At 34.2% G+C, this 23,774-nt stretch overlaps 1 protein-coding gene across 1 annotated transcript in view; it reads right to left on the reverse strand.

The window, feature by feature from the left end:
• Nucleotides 1-6,467: 6,467 nt before the first annotated feature.
• LOC133335871 (serine-rich adhesin for platelets-like) overlaps nucleotides 6,468-23,774 on the reverse strand; it is a 49,322-nt gene continuing 32,015 nt past the window's right edge. The window contains exons 4-7 of the mRNA XM_061544163.1: nucleotides 10,516-11,072; nucleotides 9,911-9,977; nucleotides 9,711-9,850; nucleotides 6,468-9,668 (exon numbers count right to left, since the gene is read on the reverse strand). Of these exons, the coding sequence (XP_061400147.1) occupies nucleotides 6,474-9,668; nucleotides 9,711-9,850; nucleotides 9,911-9,977; nucleotides 10,516-11,072 (3,959 nt within the window). The 3' untranslated portion in view covers nucleotides 6,468-6,473. The remainder of the gene's footprint in view (nucleotides 9,669-9,710; nucleotides 9,851-9,910; nucleotides 9,978-10,515; nucleotides 11,073-23,774) is intronic.

Consider the following 23,774-nt stretch of genomic DNA (forward strand, 5'->3'; position numbering starts at 1 on the left):
CCTTAAATCGCACGAAACTATATACGGGAGGTATATCTAAATCTGAACAGATTTTCTCAAATTTCAATAGGGTTCGTCCTTGGGCCGAATAAGTGACCTATGCCAAATTTCATCCAATTCGGATCATAAATACGACCTGTACTTTAACATGGACAGACAGACAGATCGACTCAGAAAGTGATTCTATGCATATTCTCAAAAGGAACCATGTGTCTATCTCGTTTCCTTTTGCCTGTTACAAACATATGCACAAAGACATAATATCCTGTACCACAGTGTGGTGAAGGCTATAAAAACTAATACACAAAATTTATATATATTTTTTGGTCTATACATTTTATTTATTATTTTTTTATAGAGGTTGTTTTTTTTTACATACACACAATATATAGTAATATGAATATACTTTATAATATTTTTTTTTATATATTAATTTCTATAGAATAAATTCAACTTAGAGACTATAAAATTAAATTTTATATAGTTGATTTTTATAAGATTAGTGTTTAATTTTAATTTAATTTATTTATAGACTTACAACTAATAAATACATAAAAAATATTATTTGTTATAATTATAGCTAAAAATAATAAATAATGGTTAACAAAATTCATTTTATATAAACAGAAAATTTGGAAAAGTAAAAATAATAATAATGACCAGTATATCTTAACTGTAAACTGACGAATATTTTTCAAATAAAATATTTCTAAGGACCCATAGAACAAACTTTTTTAAAGATATTTTTCTAAGATATCCACCCAATAGTTTTTAAAGAATATTTTTTCCTAGATCCGTTGGTTGGAGTGGATTTTTAAAGAATATTTTTCAAAAGACCTATTGTGGTGGGTGTTTAAAGAATTTTTTTCTAAGGAGCTATTGCCGTTGGTTATTTTAAATAACAGTTTTTCAAACACCTCTGCTGGTTGATCCTTAGAAAAAAAATCTTTAAAAAAATCCACGCCTAATTGGTCCTTAAAAAAATATTTTTTAAAAACTTTAAACTGCACATTCGTCCTGTGGGTCCTTCAATGGTATATCAAATCCTCCAAATAATAAAAAATAATCAATAAACTTTTCAATATTTTATTTTTTTATTTTTTTTAAATTATCAATGATGCTAAAGCTTTCTTTGTCTAGTCTACACCACATATACATACATACTCGTATGTATGTATATGCACACAAAATCTGAGAACTACTAATATTCTTTAAATACAGTGAACTCTCGATAATGCGAACACTCAAACTGACATTAAAGTATTGAAAATATCAGGGGATTAGCATTAAATTCGAAAATATGAACTACCCCGACAAGTTATCGAGAGTTCACTGTACATCAATATTTTCTTAATATAACCGTTTATTCATTATTGTTATTTTTTTTAAGTTATATATTTCAATATTTACAGGAATTCTTGTTTAAATAAATTTAAAAATAACATTAAAAATAACATTATAATTTAATAGGATTTTTTTTAATTTCAAAAAAAGAGCTTTATATGCTAATTATTCTAATTTTTATTTAACTATAAAAAATATATTCATTTTTTTTTTTTTTTAAAAAAATAGTAGATATGAATCTCTCAAATTTGTGTTTAATATTAAAATTGTTTAGCTAAATAGCTGTTTTTATTAATTTAAATGCTCTTTTATTTAAAAAAATTAAGAAGAAGCTCTTTTTAGATTGTATTATATTTCTTTTGTAATAAATGTAAGCTCTGATTTTTATGATTTTCTATATTTATTTTTAAATATTTCTTTTTAGTTTATATTTTAACTACAGTGATTTTTTCAATATGGATTTTAAGCAAATTACCGAATAAAACATTGTACCTTTGAATTAAGAAAATGGTAAAGTTTAAAATGCATAAATCGGACATTATAAAAATTATTCGGCAATATGGAACTCAATATTGAACTCATTAAAACTTTAGAATTCATTCGACCTAATGGTGCAAAAATTATGAAAATCGGTTAAGTAGTCGCTGAGATATTTGCATTTGAATTTAACGATGTTCCGAAATACACCCTACTATTCGATGATGGACACCTGTTACCTAAAAAGGAAAAAATCGCACAAAAAATCATGTTTTTAAACGTCAATTTTTCTTCGTCTCTCATCATAATGGCTTTTGGTTGTTTGTAACGAAAACTAAAGCATACTTTTAGGCTGAACATAGTCTGTATGTTGGGCAGCCACAATAACTCTCGAATGGAGCAACCAATTTCATCAAAACATTGCGCATCGTTATATTTCTTTCAAATTTAAATCATGTTCGAAAATGGAACCCAACGGGGTGGACCGTTCCTGTACCTCCCACACAAAATGGTCAGCAGTTTGCTGAAAATTAATTTTATAATATCATCCAAACGGACTATCCGTTTAAAATCAAATATTGCACATCGTAATATTTTTACCATGCCTGTATACTGGCAGAAGATGGGACTTATCGGACCACTTCTTCTAGTACCTCCCCAAAAAGTGTCAAAAATTTCAATTTTTATGAATCCCATATTAAGCAAATGAAATATGCAATTCAAAACCAAACTTTACATATCGTTATATTATTACCAATCCTAGGTGAAGTCCGAAGCTGCGACCTCTTGGTCCACTCCTTCGGTCACCAGCTCTCTCACAAATTGCCAATATTTGAAATTTTTATAAAAGTTTTTTATAAATGAAGCCGAACTTTGAATACCCTCCATCATACGTATACTGACAGGTACTTGAAATGAAAATATAGGGAACATACCAAAAAGTGGACCAATACATTTCTACTAACCGATTTAATTGAGATTTTTCCTAATAACAACAAACCGTCGACCTTTTATTGGCGACACAGGGTAGGGTGGAACATCCCCAAAATACTGCAATTTAGAGGGCACAATTGTATGAGGCCATCACCAACGTACTCAGATTTTATTTCGAGGGGTTGGCTGGTTTAATTGTCATTGCAGATAAAATGTAAGAGTTCGTCCCTGAAGTCCATACCTAAAACGGGGCCAATATTGATTACATCGCGTAGGAATCACCGAACATTAGTAGTTATCATTATATAAGGTACCATGCCTAATAGAGTACTGATAAAACTCAATTTCGAAACTAGCATTTTTGCATCACAATACCTTCCTTTACGCTAAATATTAAAAATACCGAAAATCGGTAGGTATCATTATATGGGGGCTAGGCCTAAATGTAAACCGATATATTTCACCTTACGTTCTAGTTTTTTATCTAAATATACTCCGCAGGTAGAATGATTACAGCAGTGTCTTAGAACCAACACCAAAACCCCTAAAACGGGCAGGACATTTGTTACCATATAGGACTACAAAAACCAATGTACATAGAATTCGGTTGAAAACCACACTCAAGAACCTCAAAATACTGAAAATTGGGGGTATCCTTACATAGTGGTTACACGAAAAAATGGAGCTATATTTATAATTATTAGTGGAGAGATTTGTTACTCAATAAAAACTCAAAGTACCAAAGTACATTTGTTACCATATAGGACTACAAAAACCCAATGTACATAGAATTCGGTTGAAAAACGCGGAGAGATTTATTACCTAATAAGAACTCAAAGTACTAAATAACAGCCAATTCGGACGAAAAATGCGGTGGAAACCCCCAAAAACTGAAAATTGGGAGGTACCGTTATATGGGGGCTACCAGAAAAAGAGGATCTATATTCATAATTGTTGGTGGGGGAAATTTGGTACCCAATAAGAACCCAATGTACCAAATTTCAGCGAATTCAGTTGAAAAACGAACGAGAAAAATTGAGGACCGTTATAGCCAATCTACGAACTTACTTAACTACCTGCAGACAAAATACGACTTTATGTAAAATTTTGGCGATCTATCTCAATTAGTTCAGATGCTAGAGTGATTATAACATACAGACGGGCATGGCTAAAGACTACAAAAATATATCCTTAAACCAGTGAGCGGAGCAGTATAGTCGGACGGTGCTGACCATGCGATACCCTACACTACTACCACGGAACTCTAATTTTCTGCGGATTTTTATTACGAGCCTGGACAATATTTCGTGATAGTTTCACCCTCTTACCCGATTAGAGGTCAACAGCATCACTTCCTTACACTAACATATTTTTCGAATATAACTAATATTCAGTACAGTCCTTCTAATTACTTGTCCATATTCCCTTCACCGTGGGTTGTGTTGTGATGTTTGGTTTATTATCGGCATTGACCGAAAAAAAAAACAAAAAAATTAGTATTCGGCCCACTTCATCCCATAATTATAATCTAATCATTACCGAAAGTTATATGCGTTGTCCTTGACCTGGAACTGGAACCTCATGGAAAATTTCAAAGCGATCGGCGATATATATCTGCACTCTAGTGTGGTAATGAATTACTAAATAATATCTGAATACGAAAATACCTGTAAACATTTACGTATAACTCCCACATCCGAGTACATACTACAATATAATTGGTACCAATTTAAAGGTCAACCAATCCTCTAGGATGTACTATTAAATTCTCGGGTCTATGTCCTTCAGTAGTAAATATATATGCATGCCATAGTATACAAATTTTGACATTTTTCAAAAAAAAGTCAGGGCCCATTTGACCCGCTAAATATTGACTGATCTTTATGAAAACAGGCATGCTTATTCTTTGGCCCGATTCCCTTCTCCTTCGCGATGTTCGGACCATAATTGCGGCCTCTAGAGCGACCAGAAAAACCAACAAAAATTAAGTATTTGGTCCATTTCATACCCTAAATATTAACCGATCTTTACCAAAAACAATAGAGGTCTTCATTGGCCAGAACCCAGCAAAATTTCTTGAAGATTGGTCCATAACTGTGGCCAGTATCGTGCTTACAAATTATAATGGACAGACGGACGGACGGACACACATGTCTAGATCGACTCAGCTAGTCGAGATATGACGATCGGTATACTTAAAGGTGGGTCTAGGACCAATATTTCGCGGCGTTACAAACTTTGGGGCTGCACAAAGCTATAATATCCTGACAACAAAGTTGTGTAGTGTATAAATAATATCCTGATGATATAGTTGTGTAGGGTATAAAATAATAATTTTCAAAATACATTTAATTTTTTAATTTGTTTTTTTTTTATTTATTTATAAGACATTCATGTTAAGTTTTTTTATTATATATATCAATACACATGTCTGTAATAATTTCTTAATTTATTTAAAAAAAAAAACTAAAAATTATTAAAACAAACAAAAATAAAAATAATAATAATGTACTTAGAGTAACAAAACTTATTTATTAATTTTTAATAATAATAATAATAATTTTAATAAAAAAATATATATATTTATAAACATAAAATGTTAATGATGGTTTCGTTAATGAATTTCGTGTTTTTTTTATAATAATTTGTTAAGTAAATTATTCAAAATCATGGTAATAAAAAATTAAACACCAAAAAGGATTTTTGTTAAATTGTTCTCAAAGAAAAATTTCTTAACAACAACAAGAAAAAAAATTAAGAAATTATTTTAATTAAATTAATTATTTTTTTAATTAATAAAGAAAATAATTTTGTATTTTAAAATTTTATTTTGAATTAATAAAAATAATTAAACATGTTGAATTGATTTTATAAAAAAAATATTAGTTACTTTTTTATTAATTAATATTTTTTTAATAAGAAATAATACATTGTTAAAATAATATTTAAATTAATTATTCATACAAATAATTAATTATTAAAAAATAATTAATTATTAAATAAATTAATTATTAAAAAATAATTAAAACAAATAATTGTTTATTAAAAAATAATTATTAAAGAAACAATTAATTAATTATTTTTTAAGTAATTAATTATTTATAAAAAATAATTAATTATCATAATTAAAATTTAACTAATATTTTTTTTCAAAAAGTATAATTAAAATATTTAATTATTTTTATTATTTAAAAATTATTTTTTTATATTAATTTTTTTCCTTTAATTAAAAAAAATTCCTTAATTTTTTTCTTCTTTTGCCATGAATTAAATTTCCAATTAAAACACATTTAATAAAAAATTGAATAGAGGAGGAGGGTTCGTTATTAATTTTTCTTTTGTAATCATTTCTTTGTTTTATTAAATAAAATATTTTGTTTTCCTTAATTTTTTAATTTTTTTGTTAATTATTTAAAACTTAATATTAAGTATTAGTTTATAATAGTTTTTTGGCCATTTACTGATTTTCATATATTTATATTTTTTTTTTCAAAATCTTGCAATTTTTTCTCTATATTACAAATCAAGCTTCGGTTTGCAGGTAAAACTTTCTAAGCTTTGTTTGGGGTTAGTTGGTTGGATTGCTAAAAATTCTCAGAGAGCTTTAAACTATAAGAGCTACTTAGAGGGTGTTGTTACGGGGGAGGGGGTGCTAATTTTAAAATTTTTTTTAATGAGTATTTAAATTTTTAAAAATTCAGTTTCTCATTTTTTGAAATCTATTTTAAAGCCTCCTTGGCTCTTTGCTCCCACTCGGCCCGACGCTGATGTATGCCCTTAAATTCTCCCACTGTGGCTGATCGTTCAATGGTCTTACTGATGAGAGGATAAGTTGTGGTGCTGCTGTTGCTGCTACCATTCGTCGTCATCGTCGATTCGGTTTTCGTTTCATTGAGTTTCGTGCTGGGCCTTTCCAGGGTTGTGGATTTGCCGGGGGAGGAGATGCTATTGTTGTTATTGCTATTGGGCATGGAGACATGCCTAAATCCGGCAATTTTAATGGGTGGTAAAAAGTTCTTGCTGTTGTTGTTGTTCTGTTGATTTTGATTTACAATACTGGGTGAGGTGATTTGCTGCTGTGGCTGATGGTGCTGATGATTGTTGTTCAGGCTCAAACCTGAAGACGATATTTTGTGTGAGTTTTGCCTGAAATCCGCCAAGGAATTCCTTTGATTGTTAATCACTGTGGAGGTGCTATTGGAGGAGATTTTCGATTCGGGTTCCAATTTACTCAGCTTATCCAATTTCTCTTCACTGGCAGATTGATTTTCCTTATCACTGTCCACACTGGGATTGTTGTTGTTGTTGCTGCTGGAGGAGGTGGAACAGGTCGAGGTGTTATTGCTACCCAATGAAAATTTCTTATTGGAAAGGGAGGTGGGAGGTGTATTACTGCCATTATTCAACATTTTATCCAAATCCTCATCCTTGATTTTCAGCGACCTCCTAGCGAAGACCTTCATCAACTCCGGTGTGGGATCTGTGGACTTATGGCTCAAATTTGAACAGCTATTGTTGTTGCTGCTACTCAGCGAACTGCCACCATTCAGCGAAAGATGTGATGCGGAAGAGGCAAAGGATTTCTTACGCAAAATTACCCCATTTTCCATGGAGGTGGGAGAGCAGGAGGTGGTGGTCTCTCGTTCTTCCATGGATTCGGATTTAATCACAGTTTTGCGGGCCAACTCTTCATTGATGGAACGCTTCCTTTCATATTTCAATTCTTCGACTTTCTTTTCCAACTTTGTTTTCTCCTCGGACATAAAGAGACGTCGACGTTCCTGCAGCGAAAGGGAATTTGTATTGGTTTCAGGGGATTTGATCTCAGGCATTTTGAATTGCGACTCCAAGTCCGCCTTGCTATCCTTTTCATTAATGGTAGGAGTGGGTGGTGTGGTGGGTGTGTTGGGGAAATTTATACTTGGTGAATTCGTGATGAGAACATTTGATATGGCCATGCCGCAGGGGGTGGTCGAGGTGGTCTTCTTGATGGGACTCTTGGGTGGCAGACCCAACTGCAATTTGGCTTGTTTATTAATGGCCTCATGATAGACCAAGGGAAAACGTTTCTCCATTTCCGGGGAGGAACGTTCATTGATATCCACACTTTCCGAACTCAAACGGCGGAAATCATCTTCCTTATCGGGTGTAGATTCACGTGACACGCCCCCTTGGCTTGTAGTCTCCTTGACATTTTTCGCCAACACCACATGGGTCTTGGAGGTACGCATAGGATCCACACGATTCAATTGGATTTTCATAAATTCCGGTACAGAGGATTTTTGATTTTCTGTGGAATCCGCCACCACACTTGAGGAACGCCTAGTAGAGTTACTTCTAAAACCATTGGCTGGTTTGCTAACCGAAGGATTTGGAGCCGATTTCCTTTCCTGATCCAATTGACCACTGCTGGAACTTGTGGTGAAATTCAGATTTTGTTTTGGCAGAACCTTTTCCCTTAGCGTAACATTGGCCGTACTGGGGGAATTTAGGACATTATCCTCACTCAGGGATTTCTCCTTTTTCAAGGCCAAAACGGAGGGTCGGACCGGTTTGACGATTTCCATTTTTTCCGACTGCTCACAGAAATTGGCGGATTTGCGTATAACACTTATGAATGGGGAGGTGACCATCATGTCGATGTTATTCTCCGCCTCTTGGATGTGGCGACTTGAGGTCGTAGAGGTTGTGGAGGGTGAGGTCACGGAAACTTTGGAGACCTTTTCAAAATACGACTCCTCTTGTTTGCTTTCGCGGGTCTCAAATTCCTTGTAATAGGGTACCCTCAAATTCAAACTCAAATCCGGTAGACTGGGCATATTATTATGGACTGGGGTAATGCTAGGCTTTTCCTCACCATAGGCCCGGAAACTTTTGGATTTTTCTACCGACTTGCGTGATTTCTGCTCATAGATTTGGGCCCGCACGGGGGCACATAACTCCAATTCCTCCCCATCCCCGATCTCCTGGGTTTCCATGGAACCACTATTTTGTTGATTTAACGAGGTGGTACTGGAAACATTCGAATTACGGCCAAAGGACTCATTCGATTTGGATATTTTCTGTTGGAAAGCCGAAAGGCCCACAATTTTCGGTTTCTTTTCGAAATGATGATCGGCCTTAGAGGGAGAAATCACCATGGGACTCGACTGTTGTTGCTGCTGTTGTTTGGTAATCTCCCGTATAATGGAGGTGGATTGGAACACCTCATTGGCGGAAGATTTACTTAGTATCGATTCCCGTGAACCCATTTGTTCTGAGGCCTTTAGATTTTCATTGCTAATATTTTGGGGCATGTAACGTTGCCGAGAGGCAGGTCCAGTTTTGGGTTTGACATTCACCACCTCTTCCACTATTTTCTCTTCCTTAATGGTTTCATGATGCTGACTACTTGAGATGGGACTAAAGTTTGCAGTCCTGCTGTCACTTATTGTCTCCAATTTTTTCAGCTCGCGGCTATGCTCTTCCATTTTGCTGATCTTGACCGGTGAACTGATATAGGAGAATTCACTTTGGGTTACGTCCTGGACAAAGGAGGACGATGACGAGGAGGAGGATGTATATGCCGATGAGGCCTTAGATTCCGTATGATTGGAATTTCCAATTTGTAATTTCTTTGGTTCATTGGGTTTGCTGGCCGCATCCACCTGCTCCACATCATCTCCAGCATTTGCCTTGGCAATGGAACGTTTCGAATTGCGATGCATTAAACGTCTCAAGAAGCCAGATTCCTCGACAACAGGTTCCTCCGATTTCACCAATTTCTTTTCCTCCATTACCACCGAAGAAGCCACAGCAGAGGTGGAAGAGGTGGAGGTGGTCGTGGAAGCAGTTTCTTTGGCTTCAAACAATGACGAGGCCTTCGAAGACAATGAACGAAAACCGAATAGATTATTCGTTGAGCTCGAACTCGTGGTCGTAGTTTGTTGTTGTTGATTTGATGTTGTTGCAGTTTTAGTTTTTGTTGTTGCCATAGCTGAGGATTTGGTTGTTGTTGTTGATTCCTTATAGGCAGTGTGTAGTTGTTGTTCTTCCATAATTTTGGCAGGATTAACACCCGGTGGGAGAGAACGTGTCTTGGCTTTGTTATCCAAATCTGAAGGAGAGAGAGAAGTATTAAAATTGGATTCCAAATGGCGAATCGGATTTGACTTACCTTTAATATCCAATAACTTTTTGTTGGTCAATTTCGATAGCTCCTCATTGGCCTCCGGTATGGAAGTCTGGAAAAAAAGAGAAAATTAATAAAAATACGAAAAAATGTCTGCAGGACTATTTAAAATTTATTTTCTAAGGTCTACCAGAAGGCGTGGATTTTTTAACACCTAGGATAGGCTCTGGAAAATGTTTTGTTTAAAAATCCACGCCTTAGTGTAGGCTCTGGAAAATATTGCTTAAAAATCCACGCCTTAGAGTAGGCTCTGGAAAATATTTTTTAAAAATCCTCGCCTTAGAGTAGGCTCTGGAAAATATTGTCTAAAAACCCAAGCCTTAGTGTAGGCTCTGGAAAATAATAATTAAAAATCTACGCCTTAGAGTAGGCTCTGGAAAATATTAATTAAAAATCCACGCCTTAGAGTAGGCTCTGGGAAATATTAATTAAAAATCCACGCCTTACAGTAGGCTCTGGAAAATATTAATTAAAAATCTACGCCTTAGAGTGAGCTCTGGAAAATATTGTCTAAAAACCCAAGCCTTAGTGTAGGCTCTAGAAAATATTTTTATTTTTAAAAATACATTTTTATACTCTTCTCCACTCACCTCCAATGTCCTTCTATGCTGTCGGCTGGGGCCACCCTTCTTCTTAGCCGGTCGAATTGCCATTTTATGCTTGGCAGCCGAATGTGACAAACGTTGCCAGTCCGAAGAAAATAAATCCACTTCATCTCCACCACTTAGTAGTGAGGAACTTTCACGATGCCGCAAAATATCCGATGACATTGAAATACTCGACATTGTCGATGATCGTGAATATCTTGAACGTTCTTGTACAATTTCTGTTGTTGATGATGTTGAATTATTGGCGGTGGAGGTGACCATCATTTCTTCACCCTCAACACTGCTGTTCATGCTCAACAGGCTCAAGGAAGAATTTTCACTTTGTTTCTCCATTGATGACTGTTTATGGTGGGTACGCAGCGATGATGATGAGGCCATGCCACCTCCAATACCGCCACCAATTCCATTGTTGTTGCTGCCGCCAGTTTTGGCCACAACACGTCGCTGTGGCGAGGCTGGACTGCGTGGCAAGCCCAAATCTTCATCGGAGGCATCGGGACGATTGCGTCGTTTGCGTAAGACATCAGCAAGTTCGGCCTGTAAATAAAAAGAGAGGAATTAGTAAAGTTTATAAAAAAAATCGGTAGATTTTATGAGGGGTTAAATTTTATATGGGATTTTTTTTATTTTAGGGTACAGGAAGTGTTTTATTTTTACTACCCAAGTCTTCCATCGAAACACAAAGCGTGCCCGAAAACAACTTCTGCCACCACCAGCGCCGCCAGCAACACCATTGGCGGCTGCTGTGGCAGCGGCTGCACTTGCTCCGGTCCTGGTATCTTCCGTCATGGGATTTATTTTCATTTTAAATGGATTTTGTTTAAAATCGAGAATTTTCATGTTGCCGGTTTGTTTTTTTTTTTTTTCTAATCAGGGTCAGAAGGAAAAAGAAGCATTGAAGTCGAATCCTTATAGGAAAATTTAAGAAGTCGTTCAATGTGTTGCCAATTTTTATATAATATTTAAAAAAAAATCCGCGCCTTAGGAAAGTCTTTAAAAATATTTTTTAAAATCCACGCCTTAGGATAGGCTTTAAAAAGAATAGACCTTTAAAAATATTTTTTAACAAATCCGCGCCTTAAGATAGACCTTAAAAATCCAAGCCTTAGGATAGACCCTAAAAAATAATTTTTAACAAATTCGCGCCTTAGGATAGACCTTAAAAAATAATTTTTAACATATCCGCGCCTTAGGATAGACCTTAAAAAATAATTTTTAACAAGTCCACGCCTTAGGATAGACCTTAAAAAATGATTTTTAACAAATCTGCACCTTAGGATAGACCTTAAAAATAATTTTTAACAAATCCACGCCTTAGGATAGACCTTAAAAAATAATTTTTAACAAGTCCACGCCTTAGGATAGGCCTCAAAAAATAATTTTTAACAAGCCCACGCCTTAGGATAGACCTTAAAAATTAATTTTTAACAAGTCCACGCCTTAGGATAGACCTTAAAAATAAGTTTTAAAAAATCCACGCCTTAAGAATCCAAGCCTTAGGATAGACCTTAAAAAATAATTTTTAACAAGTCCACGCCTTAAGATAGACCCTAAAAATAATTTTTAACAAATCCGCGGCTTTGGATAGACCTTAAAAATAATTTTTACAAAATCTACGCCTTAGGATAGACTTTTAAAAATTATTTTTTAAAAAATTCCCGCGTTAGGACCTTAGACCTTAAAAAATATTTTTTTTTTAAAAATCCATTACCCATTTTTCCGATATATTTATTTCCATCTCCTAAGATTCTGATTCATCATATTCTGAAACAACCATAACACCTATGAGTATATTTGTGTGTTTGATGGCCCATCAATTGGCCATATTCCCAAAATCCTTTTGACCTTTCTTTTTTTTGTGTTGGCCAATGAAAAGAGCAAAAGTTCAAAATTGTTTACATTGTTGTTGTTGTTGGATTATCTCTTACAAAAATTGTTCCAATTTGACGAAGACAAAAACAAATCGAAAAAAAAACTAAAGATTCAATTTCTAAAGGCATTTTTCAAAGGGAATTAGACGACGTCACCCAGAAATGGCGCTGGTTTTTCTTCAGTGGCATGCTTTTTGCCTTTAGCAGACACCTCGTGTAATTTGCAAAGACAGCAGACACCGTGATGAATCACTGATTTTTTAGGGAAATTAGTCACTGCACTAGTCTTTTTACTAAATTAAATAAGAATGAAAATATTTTTTGTTTGTGTCAGGAAGAACATGTTCGAATATATATTAAACAGATAATGGGTAGAGGGGGATTCCGAATCGAATAATGGACAACAACAAAAACCACGTGAATACGCCAATTTTTATAGGGATGTGTTAATATGCGGGTAATTCCTTGCAGGTGGAACTAGTTTAAATGGGAAATTAATCGCTATGATAAGGTCTTTCCAATTTCAAGAGAATCAACATTATCAACAACCTGCAGGAATTTCCCATTCAAATCCCAGGTAACTGGTGAGAAGAGTCGTCAAAAAGCCGGACATTTTACAAAGTGCAGGAAATTCAGGACATTTTATCCTGAATAGATAAATTCTGGGTCCTCGAAGGGATATGAAAAACTTCTAAATGTAAAATTTTAATTTTGAAGGTTCTAGTTATATTTTTTTAGATCGAAGTGTCTGAGGTTTGGTGACCTCTCACTTTCTCCCCTTTACAGGAGAATGTATACCACTTTCTTGTAAATTCTCATATAAACGGGATAGTGAGTGGTGACCAAACCACAGATTCTTCGCTCTAAAAAATATACCTTAAAAATTAATTTTTAACCTTTAGAAGATTTTCTTATACCTTTGAAGACCCAGACTTTACTTCCTTCAGGATAGAATTTCCTGAATTTTCTGCACTTCGTAAAATGACCAGCTTTTTGATAAGGTTTTTATCCCTCTGAGGACCCATAGTTTCATGGAGATTTTCTTCGTGGATATTTTTTTGTATTCTACGAGAGTCTGAAATTTTAAATAACTGTCAACGCATCTGAAATCTGACTAGGACATTTAAAATGTTCCTCTAGAAGACGACAGTATGCTCTGAGACCCCAATGTTCCAAACAACAGCGACTTCGTTTAGAAAATAGAGATGGGACTTTCAATACACCTTAAATCGAACGTTATCGCAAAAATGAACCTACATGGAACATGTTTTTCGAGACTTCTATTCAGAAATTCGGAAAAGTCAAAATACAGCCCCTTTGGCCTCACAATTTATTTTTATTCGATTTTTTACATGTGGATTTGGAGAACATTTTCCATCAAAAAAATGTTTGCTTTTTCGATAGTGATTTGTTATGCGGAGGTCATCAACTCCCTTGCCAGATTTTTGCTCAGATTCAAAGGGTTTATTAAAATTATCGGTAAATGATTGCCACTTCTGAATAATCTTCTTTGAGACCATGCAAACATTCATTATTTTACTGGGGAAATATCTTTCAAAGGAATCATAATGGATCGATCAACAAACATATGGTCTGGAATATGCCAAGAAAATGGGTTCAGAATGGGCTGATGATTTAATTATTTGGAGTGACGTCATCACCACGTATATGAATATTTTTAATAACCTCCAGGTGAAGGTGGTGGAACGTATATTCAATGTGGTATTCCATTTGCAAATAATTACCGGAAAACCCCATAAGGAATGCATATATTCTTGATCGTAATAAAATTCTTTGTCGATTTATCAGTGTCCGTCTGATTCTCTGTCGAAACCACTATAGAGCTCGCAATATTAAAGATAGAGCTTTAGAATTTTACTCACACATTACAAAAATGTCCCTATCAAAATTTATTAATATTGGTCAATTTTTTATGGCAGCTCCCATATAAGGGTATCACCTAAATTTCGGGGTTCTGGGGAGCTTGGGTTCACTTTACATTCAAATTGTCTATAATTTGGCATTTTGGGTTTTCGTTGGGTAGAAAATCTTTCTAACAAAAATTATTAATTTTGGTCAAGTTTTTAGAGTAGCTCCGATATTAGGGTACCTTACAAACTTCGGTAATTTGGGGAGCTTGGGTTCAATTTACAATCTAATTGATTATAAATTTATATTTTGGGTTCTCGTTGTATAGAAAGTTTTCCTACCAACAATTATTAATATTGATCAACTTTTTAGGTTAGCTCCCATATTAGGGTACCTCGAAAATTTCTGTAATTTGGGGAGCTTGGACATGTGTCGCAACCAAATTGACTGTAATTTCATATTTTGAATAATCATTAAATAGAAAATCTCCCTAACAAAAATTATCATTAATGCATTATAGGGTAGCCCTCATATAACATAACCTCCAAAACTTGGATATTTTACGAATTTTTAGTACGATTTTCAACCGAATTGGCTGTAATTTGGTATTTTGTATTTATCTTCCTATTTTATCTTCCTATCAAAAATTTGCAATATTGGCCCAAGTTTCCGGCTAGCCTCCATATAACGGTACCTCCAAAATTTTAGTATTTTTGAAATTTTTAATACGGGTTTTCAATCGATTTAATTAAAATTAGATTTTTCAGGTTATCATGGGATGATAAATCCTCCCAGCAAAAATTATTAATATCGGTCATCCTTTTGGTATAACTCCCCTTTGGTATAGCTCCATCAATTTTTCGTATTTTGAAGAATTTAGTCACATTCTCCCACCGATGTAGCTGTAATTTGGTGTAAAGGTTTCTTGAAGGCTGACATACACCTATACATAATATTATCAACATGGGTCGATATTTTGATTTAGCACCATGAGAAGGTCCCGATCTAATTTCAGTATTTTGAGGGGTTTCCGTCACATTTTCTAACCGAAGGAGCTGAAATTTGTCTTCCCGGCTTCTTGTGGGTTAGAATACATTTAAACGGAAGATTTACAGCAGAGGTCCATGTTTTTGATATATCCACCACATAAAGGTTCCTCGGCATTTTTCGAATTTTTACAATTTTTGCGTAATCGTTTCTACAGATTTTTCGAAGTAAGTTATTGTGTTGACCGAAACCACGATATTTTGATTTGGCCCCATAAGAAGGTCACGATCTAATTTCGGTATTTTCAGGGTTTTCGTCACATTTTCTGACCGAAGGAGTTGTAATTTGGCATTCCGACTTCTTGTGGGTTAGAACACATTTTAGCGGAAGATTTAAAATTTAAAAATTTTAAAATTTTTGCGGAAATTTCCCCAAAGAATTTTTGAAATACGTTCCAGTGTTGACAGGAACCTCCAAATAACGATTAAGCCATTTTGAATGCTTTAGCCGTATTTTTTACTGAAGTGGTTGTAATTTGGTACTTCTGGTTCTTGGAGAGCGGAAAAAATATTTCAAAAAAAAAAAAAAAATCGACTTCAGTTTATGTTCTGACATAGCACCTTTGGGGCGTTTTCCTTCCCAATTATGTTATTCTTGAAGTTTTAATCGAATTTTCACATATAAGTGCCCTTAATTTGACGTAATAGATTCTTGTTGTAGAAAAACTTCATTCCAGAACGTTTTCGATATAGATACAAATAGATTTTTTAATTAATTTTTATTATGAAACAATTTTTTTTCAAAAAAATTAATTTTTTTTAATAATTTTTTTTAATTGAAATAATATCAGAATTCAATATTTATAATTAAATGTATAGCCTTTTTATGAAATGTGCGGTATATCTTCAACTTTTTTATACAAATCCATTTTTCGAGATTTCAGTTTATATTTTATTACGTTTTTTTCATTTCAAACATTATTTTTTTAAGTTTAAGTTATATTTCAAATTTTTTATCCAATTTAAAATTTTATTTTATTTTCTAGTTCAATACAAATTTATTCAAATTATTCACAATTTTTTTCAATATTTTCAAAAAGTTTTTTTTTAATTTCTCAAAATTTTCCTTATTTTTTTTTTAATTTTCATATTTTTTTTAATTTTCATATTTTTTATAAAATATTTTTTTAATTTTCCAAATTCTTTATAACTTTTACACAACAAACTTTCAATATTTCCCATAAAAATTGTTAAATTTTCATAAAATTTTAATTTTATTTTTTTCAGATCGCACATTATTTTATTCAAATTTTCAACATTCCATTTTCCATTTTTTTCCAAAAAGAAAAAAAAATAAAAAAAAAATAATTTTTCCATTTTTGTATTATTTTTTTGACATCTAAATTTTAATTTTTCTTCAGTTCATTTTTTTAAATTTCAATATTTTTTTTCAAAATTAGTTTTTCTTTCAAAAAAATTAATTTATTCCATGTGTTCATAATTTTCAAGGGGCCCAGGTACTTCCATATGCAACATGTGTCATGCATAAATCAAAAAACACTTTTCCATAGAAAATAACACCATTCACAAATACACACACACTCATACATATATATATCTAATTTCCACAATGAAATTGGACACTGCACTTCCGTTAACGAAATCTTACCGAAAATGAGATTTTCAAAGGATTATTGGATAGGGCCGTTGCAACATTGCCCGCAACCATTTTTTATGGTTTACAGGGTAACAATGTCTTTATAAAAATTTTATTTTTTTTTAAATAAATTTTATTTTGTATTATCGTATCCGTAGTACTTCTTAGCTCGCGTTCTTAATTCTTAGTGACTCAAAAAGCATTAACAGAGACGTCACCCTCGATACGGTGTGTGTGCGTGCACACTCTTGGAGCGACAACGTGCAACTGAATTGTAAACGGGCACCCTCTCATTTAGGCTGTAAAAGGGCCTAGGTAAAAACCGAGAGGCAAGAAAAGATAGCCTGCCGGCTGGCTCAGGCAGGCAGGCAGACCGATCGGCCGGTCGGTCGTCCATACATGCCTGATAAGTTACACCAAACACACACACATGCACCAACCATTCAATATCATCATCAAGCAGCAGCAGTTCTACCATTCACATCAGCTGTAAAGGCAAACAAGAGCAACAACAACACCAACAAATAATCATATCTTGTCTAGAATAGAGTGGCCTGCATCTAAAATAACAAAAACAACAAGAAGAAGTATCCGACGAAGATATGCAGTGTGTGTGTGTGCCAGCCTGGCAGGCAAATAATCGACGAGCCGACAGGCAAACAACAAAATTTCATTCCAAACATTTACGTATTGTCAATAAATGTTGGTGTTCTTCGACGTCTTCTTATTTTCCTGCTCCTTGTTGATGTGGTTGCTGTTGTTGTTGTAACAAATCAAATAAAACGACGGAAGAAAATTCAAAAGAAAAACTGCAGCCAAAACAAAAACAACAATAACGAAGACACCAAAATGATGATCTGTTCTATGTCAAACTCAGCCATAAGGAAATTTTTCTTTCCCTTCCTTATAGCACACGCGGCAAAAGTCGACCTGATGATGGTGCTATGGCGCACCAAAGTGGCTGTCGATGGATGGATAATCAACACATGGCCGGAATTGTAAATGGGCAGGTGATAAGAAGGCAAAACAAAAAAAGGACGAGAGGACAAATGGAATTTGAAAATTAAAACACCTTTCAGGATACGGCAGGATAGTTGCAACTATCGATTTTCAAAATTTCGCAACAGGATGAAATACAAAATGAAATAATTTTTATAAAAAATGTTTTCTTCCATTTCTTTGCAAATTTCGAAAACTATTTTCATCCTGAAAAATGTTTTTTTTTATAACAAAAATCCAAATTTTTTTTCTTTTTCAAAATATATATTTTTTTTTCCTTAAATATATATTTTTTAAAAAAAATTGAAAAAATATTTGCTTACTGATTTTTTTTAATTTTCTACTTGAAAAAAATTAAAAAAAGTCGAATTTTTTTGGACCTCAAAAATATTTTTTTTAAATTCAGGCCTCATATTGGACCCCAATTTTTATACCCTTCACCACACTGTGGTACAGGGTATTATGTCTTCTATGTGCATGTGTTTGTAACAGGCAAAAAGAATCGATATAGACCCATGGTTCCTTTTGAGAATATGTATAGAATCACTTTCGGAGTCGATTTATGCGTGTCCGTCTTTCCGTCCATGTATTTTTGTGAGCAAAGTACAGGCCGCATTTATGATCCGAATTGGATGAAATTTGACACAGCCCATTTGTTTGGCCCAAGGACGAACCCTGTTGAAATTGGAGAAAATCGGTTCAGATTTAAATATAGCTCCCATATATATTTCCGTCCGATTTAATGTGAATGGTGCACCAAAGTCCCTATATATCCTTCGATTTTCACAAAATTTGGCACTGCCTAATGATTAAGGCCTAGAATGACGTGTATTAAGTTTCCTGAAAATCGGTCCAGATTTAGATATAGCTCCCATATATATTTTCGTCCGATTTAATGTAAGTAAATGGTGCACCAAAGTCAATATGTATATTTCGATTTGAATGAAATTTAGTACAGCACTGAATTAAGCCTAGAATGATGAGTGGCAAGTTTCGTGAAAATCGGTTCAGATTTAGATATATCTCCCATATATAGTTCCCTCCGATTTAAGGTAAATGGTGCACCAAAGTCCCTTTATATCTTTCGATTTGCACGAAATTTGGCATAGTGTACTGAATTATGCCTAGAATAATGAGTGCCAAGTTTCCTGAAAATCGGTCCAGATTAAGATATAGCTCCCATATATATTTTCGTCCGATTTAAAGTAAATGGTGCACTAAAGTCCCTTTATATCTTTCGATTTGCACGAAATTTGACACAGTGTACTGAATTGAGCCTAGAATGATGTCTGCCAAGTTTCGTGAAAATCTGTCCATATTTAGTTATAGCTCCCATATATATTTTCGTCCGATTTAAGGTAAATGGTGGACCAAAGTCCCTTTATATCTTTCGATTCGCACGAAATTTGGCATAACGTACTGAACTGAGCCTAGAATGATGTCTGCCAAGTTTCATGAAAATCGGTCCAGATTTAGATATAGCTCCCATATATTTTCGTCCGATTTAAGGTAAATGGTGGACCAAAGTCCCTATATATCTTTCGATTCGCACGAAATTTGGCATAACGTACTGAACTGAGCCTAGAATGATGTCTGCCAAGTTTCGTGAAAATCGGTTCAGATTTTGATATAGCTCCCATATATATTTTCGTTCGATTTAAGGTAAATGGTGGACCAAAGTCCCTTTATATCTTTCGATTCGCACGAAATTTGGCATAACGTACTGAACTGAGCCTAGAATGATGTCTGCCAAGTTTCGTGAAAATCGGTTCAGATTTAGATATAGCTCCCATATATATTTTCGTCCGATTTAAGGTAAATGGTGGACCAAAGTCCCTAAATATGCTTCGATGTGCACGAAATTTGGCATAACGTATTGAATTGAGCCTAGAGTGATGTCTGCCAAGTTTCGTGAAAATCGGTTCAGATTTAGATATAGCTCCCATATATATTTTCGTCCGATTTAAGGTAAATGGTGGACCAAAGTCCCTAAATATGTTTCGATGTGCACGAAATTTGGCACAGCGTACTATATTAAGGCTAGAATGATGTGTACTAAGTTTCGTGAAAATCGGTTCAGGTGAAGGGTATCACATAGTCGGGCCCCGTCCGACTTTACTACTTTCCTTACTAATTTTTGATTTACAATATTAGTAATATTTATATCGATTTTGAGATTATTATTATTATTTTGAAACCTATGACGAAATCCATCAGTATTACAATCACAATAATCAATTATCAAACCCAGGCATAACCCTCCTTTTACAAAGTAAATATTTATTTTTGTTGTTATTGTTGTTGCCATAAACTGTTGTGGCTTATCGCCCTCACGTTTATAATTTTATTTCATTTTCTTTTATTGCTCCACAATCAATTGTTTTCAAAAAAAAAAAATAAATAAATAAATAAAAAAGATTAACACTTTGGTTTTATTACAAAATCATTGAGGCGCGAATAATCAAATTATAGAGACGTAGAAGAGAACTTATCACGGAATGCTGATAAGGTGAACGAAACGAAAATTGATTTAAAGTCATAAATGATGAAAGAATTTTGGAAACCAAAATAAAGAACTAAAAAACAAAGAACGTGTTAAAAACTGAATTTATTTTTTAAGAAAAAAAAACTAAAATAAATATTTGATTAGATTTTGTTCTGATGAAGATTGATTGATATGGGAATTGAAAATTTCCACTTCAAAGACGGGATTGGATTTAAAAAAAATATTTTCTCTGGTCTTCCACAAGACGTTGATTTTTCAAAATATGTTTTCTCTGGTCTTCCACTAGGTGTGGGTTTAAAAAAAATTGTAGGGGTCTACTACAAGGCGTGGATTTTTTGAAAATTATTTTTAAAGGTCCTACAAAAGTCTCGGAAATTTATGAAGTCTATCTCATATTTAAGAAAAAAATCATTTTCCAAGAAAAAATATTATTTTTGTTATCCTTCAATTTCAAAAATCATGATTGTTCACGCAGCGTTTTGGCGCTGGCGCTCAATATATCCTGCTGTTGCGGCTACCATGTAGGGTGGTATTGAGAAATCATAACAACCATGAAGAAGCAAAAAATTTTCAAGGGTATTGAATTTATGAAAAGGAAACCAAAAACTAAACGAAGGAAAACGAACAACAATAACAACGACACTTTGGGTAAATATTGAATTTGGCAGAGATAGGCACGTCAGTCCGTCAGCCTGACTGCCTGCCAACCAACCAGCCAGCACGCTGTGTAGGCAAACATTATTAGCTCTGAAACTAATCTCAACTGAAATAATAATAAAAACATCCTACTCTAATATATGTCCGTACATATGTAGTTGTAAATACGTATGTGTGTGTGCGTGTCTACATGTACATATGTTTGCCTGCAAGTCAACACATATTAGTGCTACCAGACATTTTTTCTATGGGCCATAGAAATGTACAACAACCGAGCAACAACAACAAAAAAGCGGTCACAACATGAGCCAGATTATAGTGTAAATATTGCAACAACAGCAACAAGAATAATAACAACAACAACAACAACATTTTTTGGGTTGTTGATATTCTTGTTGTTGTTGTTTTTTTGAAAATCAACAGAGTGCAAGCACCCCGAAAAAATAAAATAAAGATATGAAAAAATCGAGAAACGAAATTCTATATGGAACAAACAGATGGGACGGCCGGACAAATAGGCAGCCCATCCGAACAGTCCTAGATAGCTGCTGCTGCCCTGAACATATGAACTAAAAGATAAATAGTTCATAATAGAATGAATGGGAACAATCTTACATAAATATCCAATGGCGAACACAAAAATAAGAAGAGGTCTTAACAAGCAAATACGAAATATGCGCCAAGAGGAAAATGATTTTGGGAAATAAATACAAATATTTTAAGGCGTTGATTTTTTTGAAAAGTTATTTTTTTGTAGACTGCCATAAGGCATTGATTTTATGAAAATTATTTTTAAGGGTCTACTTATTTTTAAGGGTCCACGCCTTGTGATTTTTTAAAAATTATTCTTAAGAGCCCTACATAAGGCATGAATTTTATAAAAAAAATATTTTTAAGGGCCTACCACAAGGCGTGGATTTTTATACCCTACACAACTATGTTATCAGGGTATTATAGCTTTGTGCAGCCCCAAGAGTTTGTAACGCCGCGAAATATTGGTCATAGACCCACCTTTAAGTATACCGATCGTCATATCTCGACTAGCTAAGTCGATCTAGACATGTGTGTGTCCGTCCGTCCGTCTGTCCATTATCGTGCATCGTGTTTATATATATAAACACGATACATGCCACAGTTGTGGACCTATCTTCACGAAATTTTGCATGTAGGATGAGTTTGACCCAATGTTTTTGGTAAAGATCGGTTAATATTTAGGGGATGAAATGGACCAAATACTTAATTTTTGTCGGGTTTTCTGGTCGCTCCAGAGGCCGCAATTATGGCCCAAACTTCGCGAATTTTTACATGGAGAAGGGTATTGGACCAAAGATTAAGCATGCCAATTTTGATAAAGATCATTCAATATTTAGCGGGTCAAATGGACCCTAACTTTTTATTTAGTAACCCATTACCACACTAGAGAGCGGAAATATAGCGCTGATCGCTTTGAAATGTTCCGTGAGGTTCCAGTTATGGCCAAGAACAACGCTTAAATTTCCTCTAATCGGATAAGAGGGTGCAAATATCACGAAATATTGTCCAGGCTCGGAATATACATCCGCAGGATGTTAGAACTCCGTGGTAGTTTTGTAGGGTATCGTATGGTCGGCCTCGCCAGACTATACTGCTCCGCTCACTGGTTTAAAAATTATTTTTGGGGTCTATCACAAGGAGTTACGTATGCCCTTTTGAGTCGATTTATGCATGTCCGTCCGTCTGCCCGTCTGTCCATGTTAAATTGTAAACAAAAAGTACAGGTCGCATTTATGATCCGATTTGGATGAAATTTGGCACAAGTCACTTATTTGGCCCAAGGACGAACCCTATTGAAACTGAAGAAAATCGGGTCAAGAAATGGGTCAAGAAAGACCCTATTTATCTCTCGATTTGCACGAAATTTGGCATAGGGTACTGAATTGGGTCTAGAAAAATGTGTGCTAAGTTTCTCGAAAAACGGTTCAGATTTCCATATAGCTCCCATATATATTTTCGTCCGATTTAAGGTAAATGGGTCTCCAAAGTCCCTATATATCTCTCGATTTGCACGAAATTTTGCATAGAGTACTGAATTAGGTCCCGAATTATGTGTATTAAATTTCGTAAAAATCTGTTCAGATTTAGATATAGCTCCCATATATATTTTCATCCGATTTTATGTAAATAGTGGCGCAAAGTCCCTATATATCTTTCGATTTGCACGAAATTTGGCATAGAGTACTGAATTAGGTCCTGAATGATGTGTATTAAATTTCGTGAAAATCGGTTCAAATTTTGATATAGCTCCGGTATATAATTTCGACCGATTCTATATAAATAGTGGCGCGAAGTCCCTATATATCTTTCGATTTGCACGGAAATTTTGTATAGTGTACTGAATTGAGTCTAAAATGACGTGTGTCAAGTTTCGAGAAAATCGGTTCAGATTTACATATAGCTCCTATATATACATTCGTCCGATTTTATGTAAATAGTGCCGCGAAGTCCCTATATAACTTTCGATTTGCACGGAATTTTGTATAGTGTACTCAATTGAGTATTGAACGACGTATGTTAAGTTTCGTGGAAATCGGTTCAGATTTAGATATAGCTCCCATATATAGTTTCGTCCGATTAAAGGTAAATGGGGCACCAAAGTCCCTATATATCTTTCGATGTGCACGAAATTTGGCACAGCGTAATTAATTAGGTCTAGAATA

This window comes from Musca vetustissima, unplaced genomic scaffold (genome assembly GCF_032173495.1).
Source record: "Musca vetustissima isolate MV318-11 ecotype Yass unplaced genomic scaffold, APGP_CSIRO_Mvet_v1 utg35359, whole genome shotgun sequence".
In the NCBI taxonomy this organism is placed as follows: Eukaryota; Metazoa; Arthropoda; class Insecta; order Diptera; family Muscidae; genus Musca; species Musca vetustissima.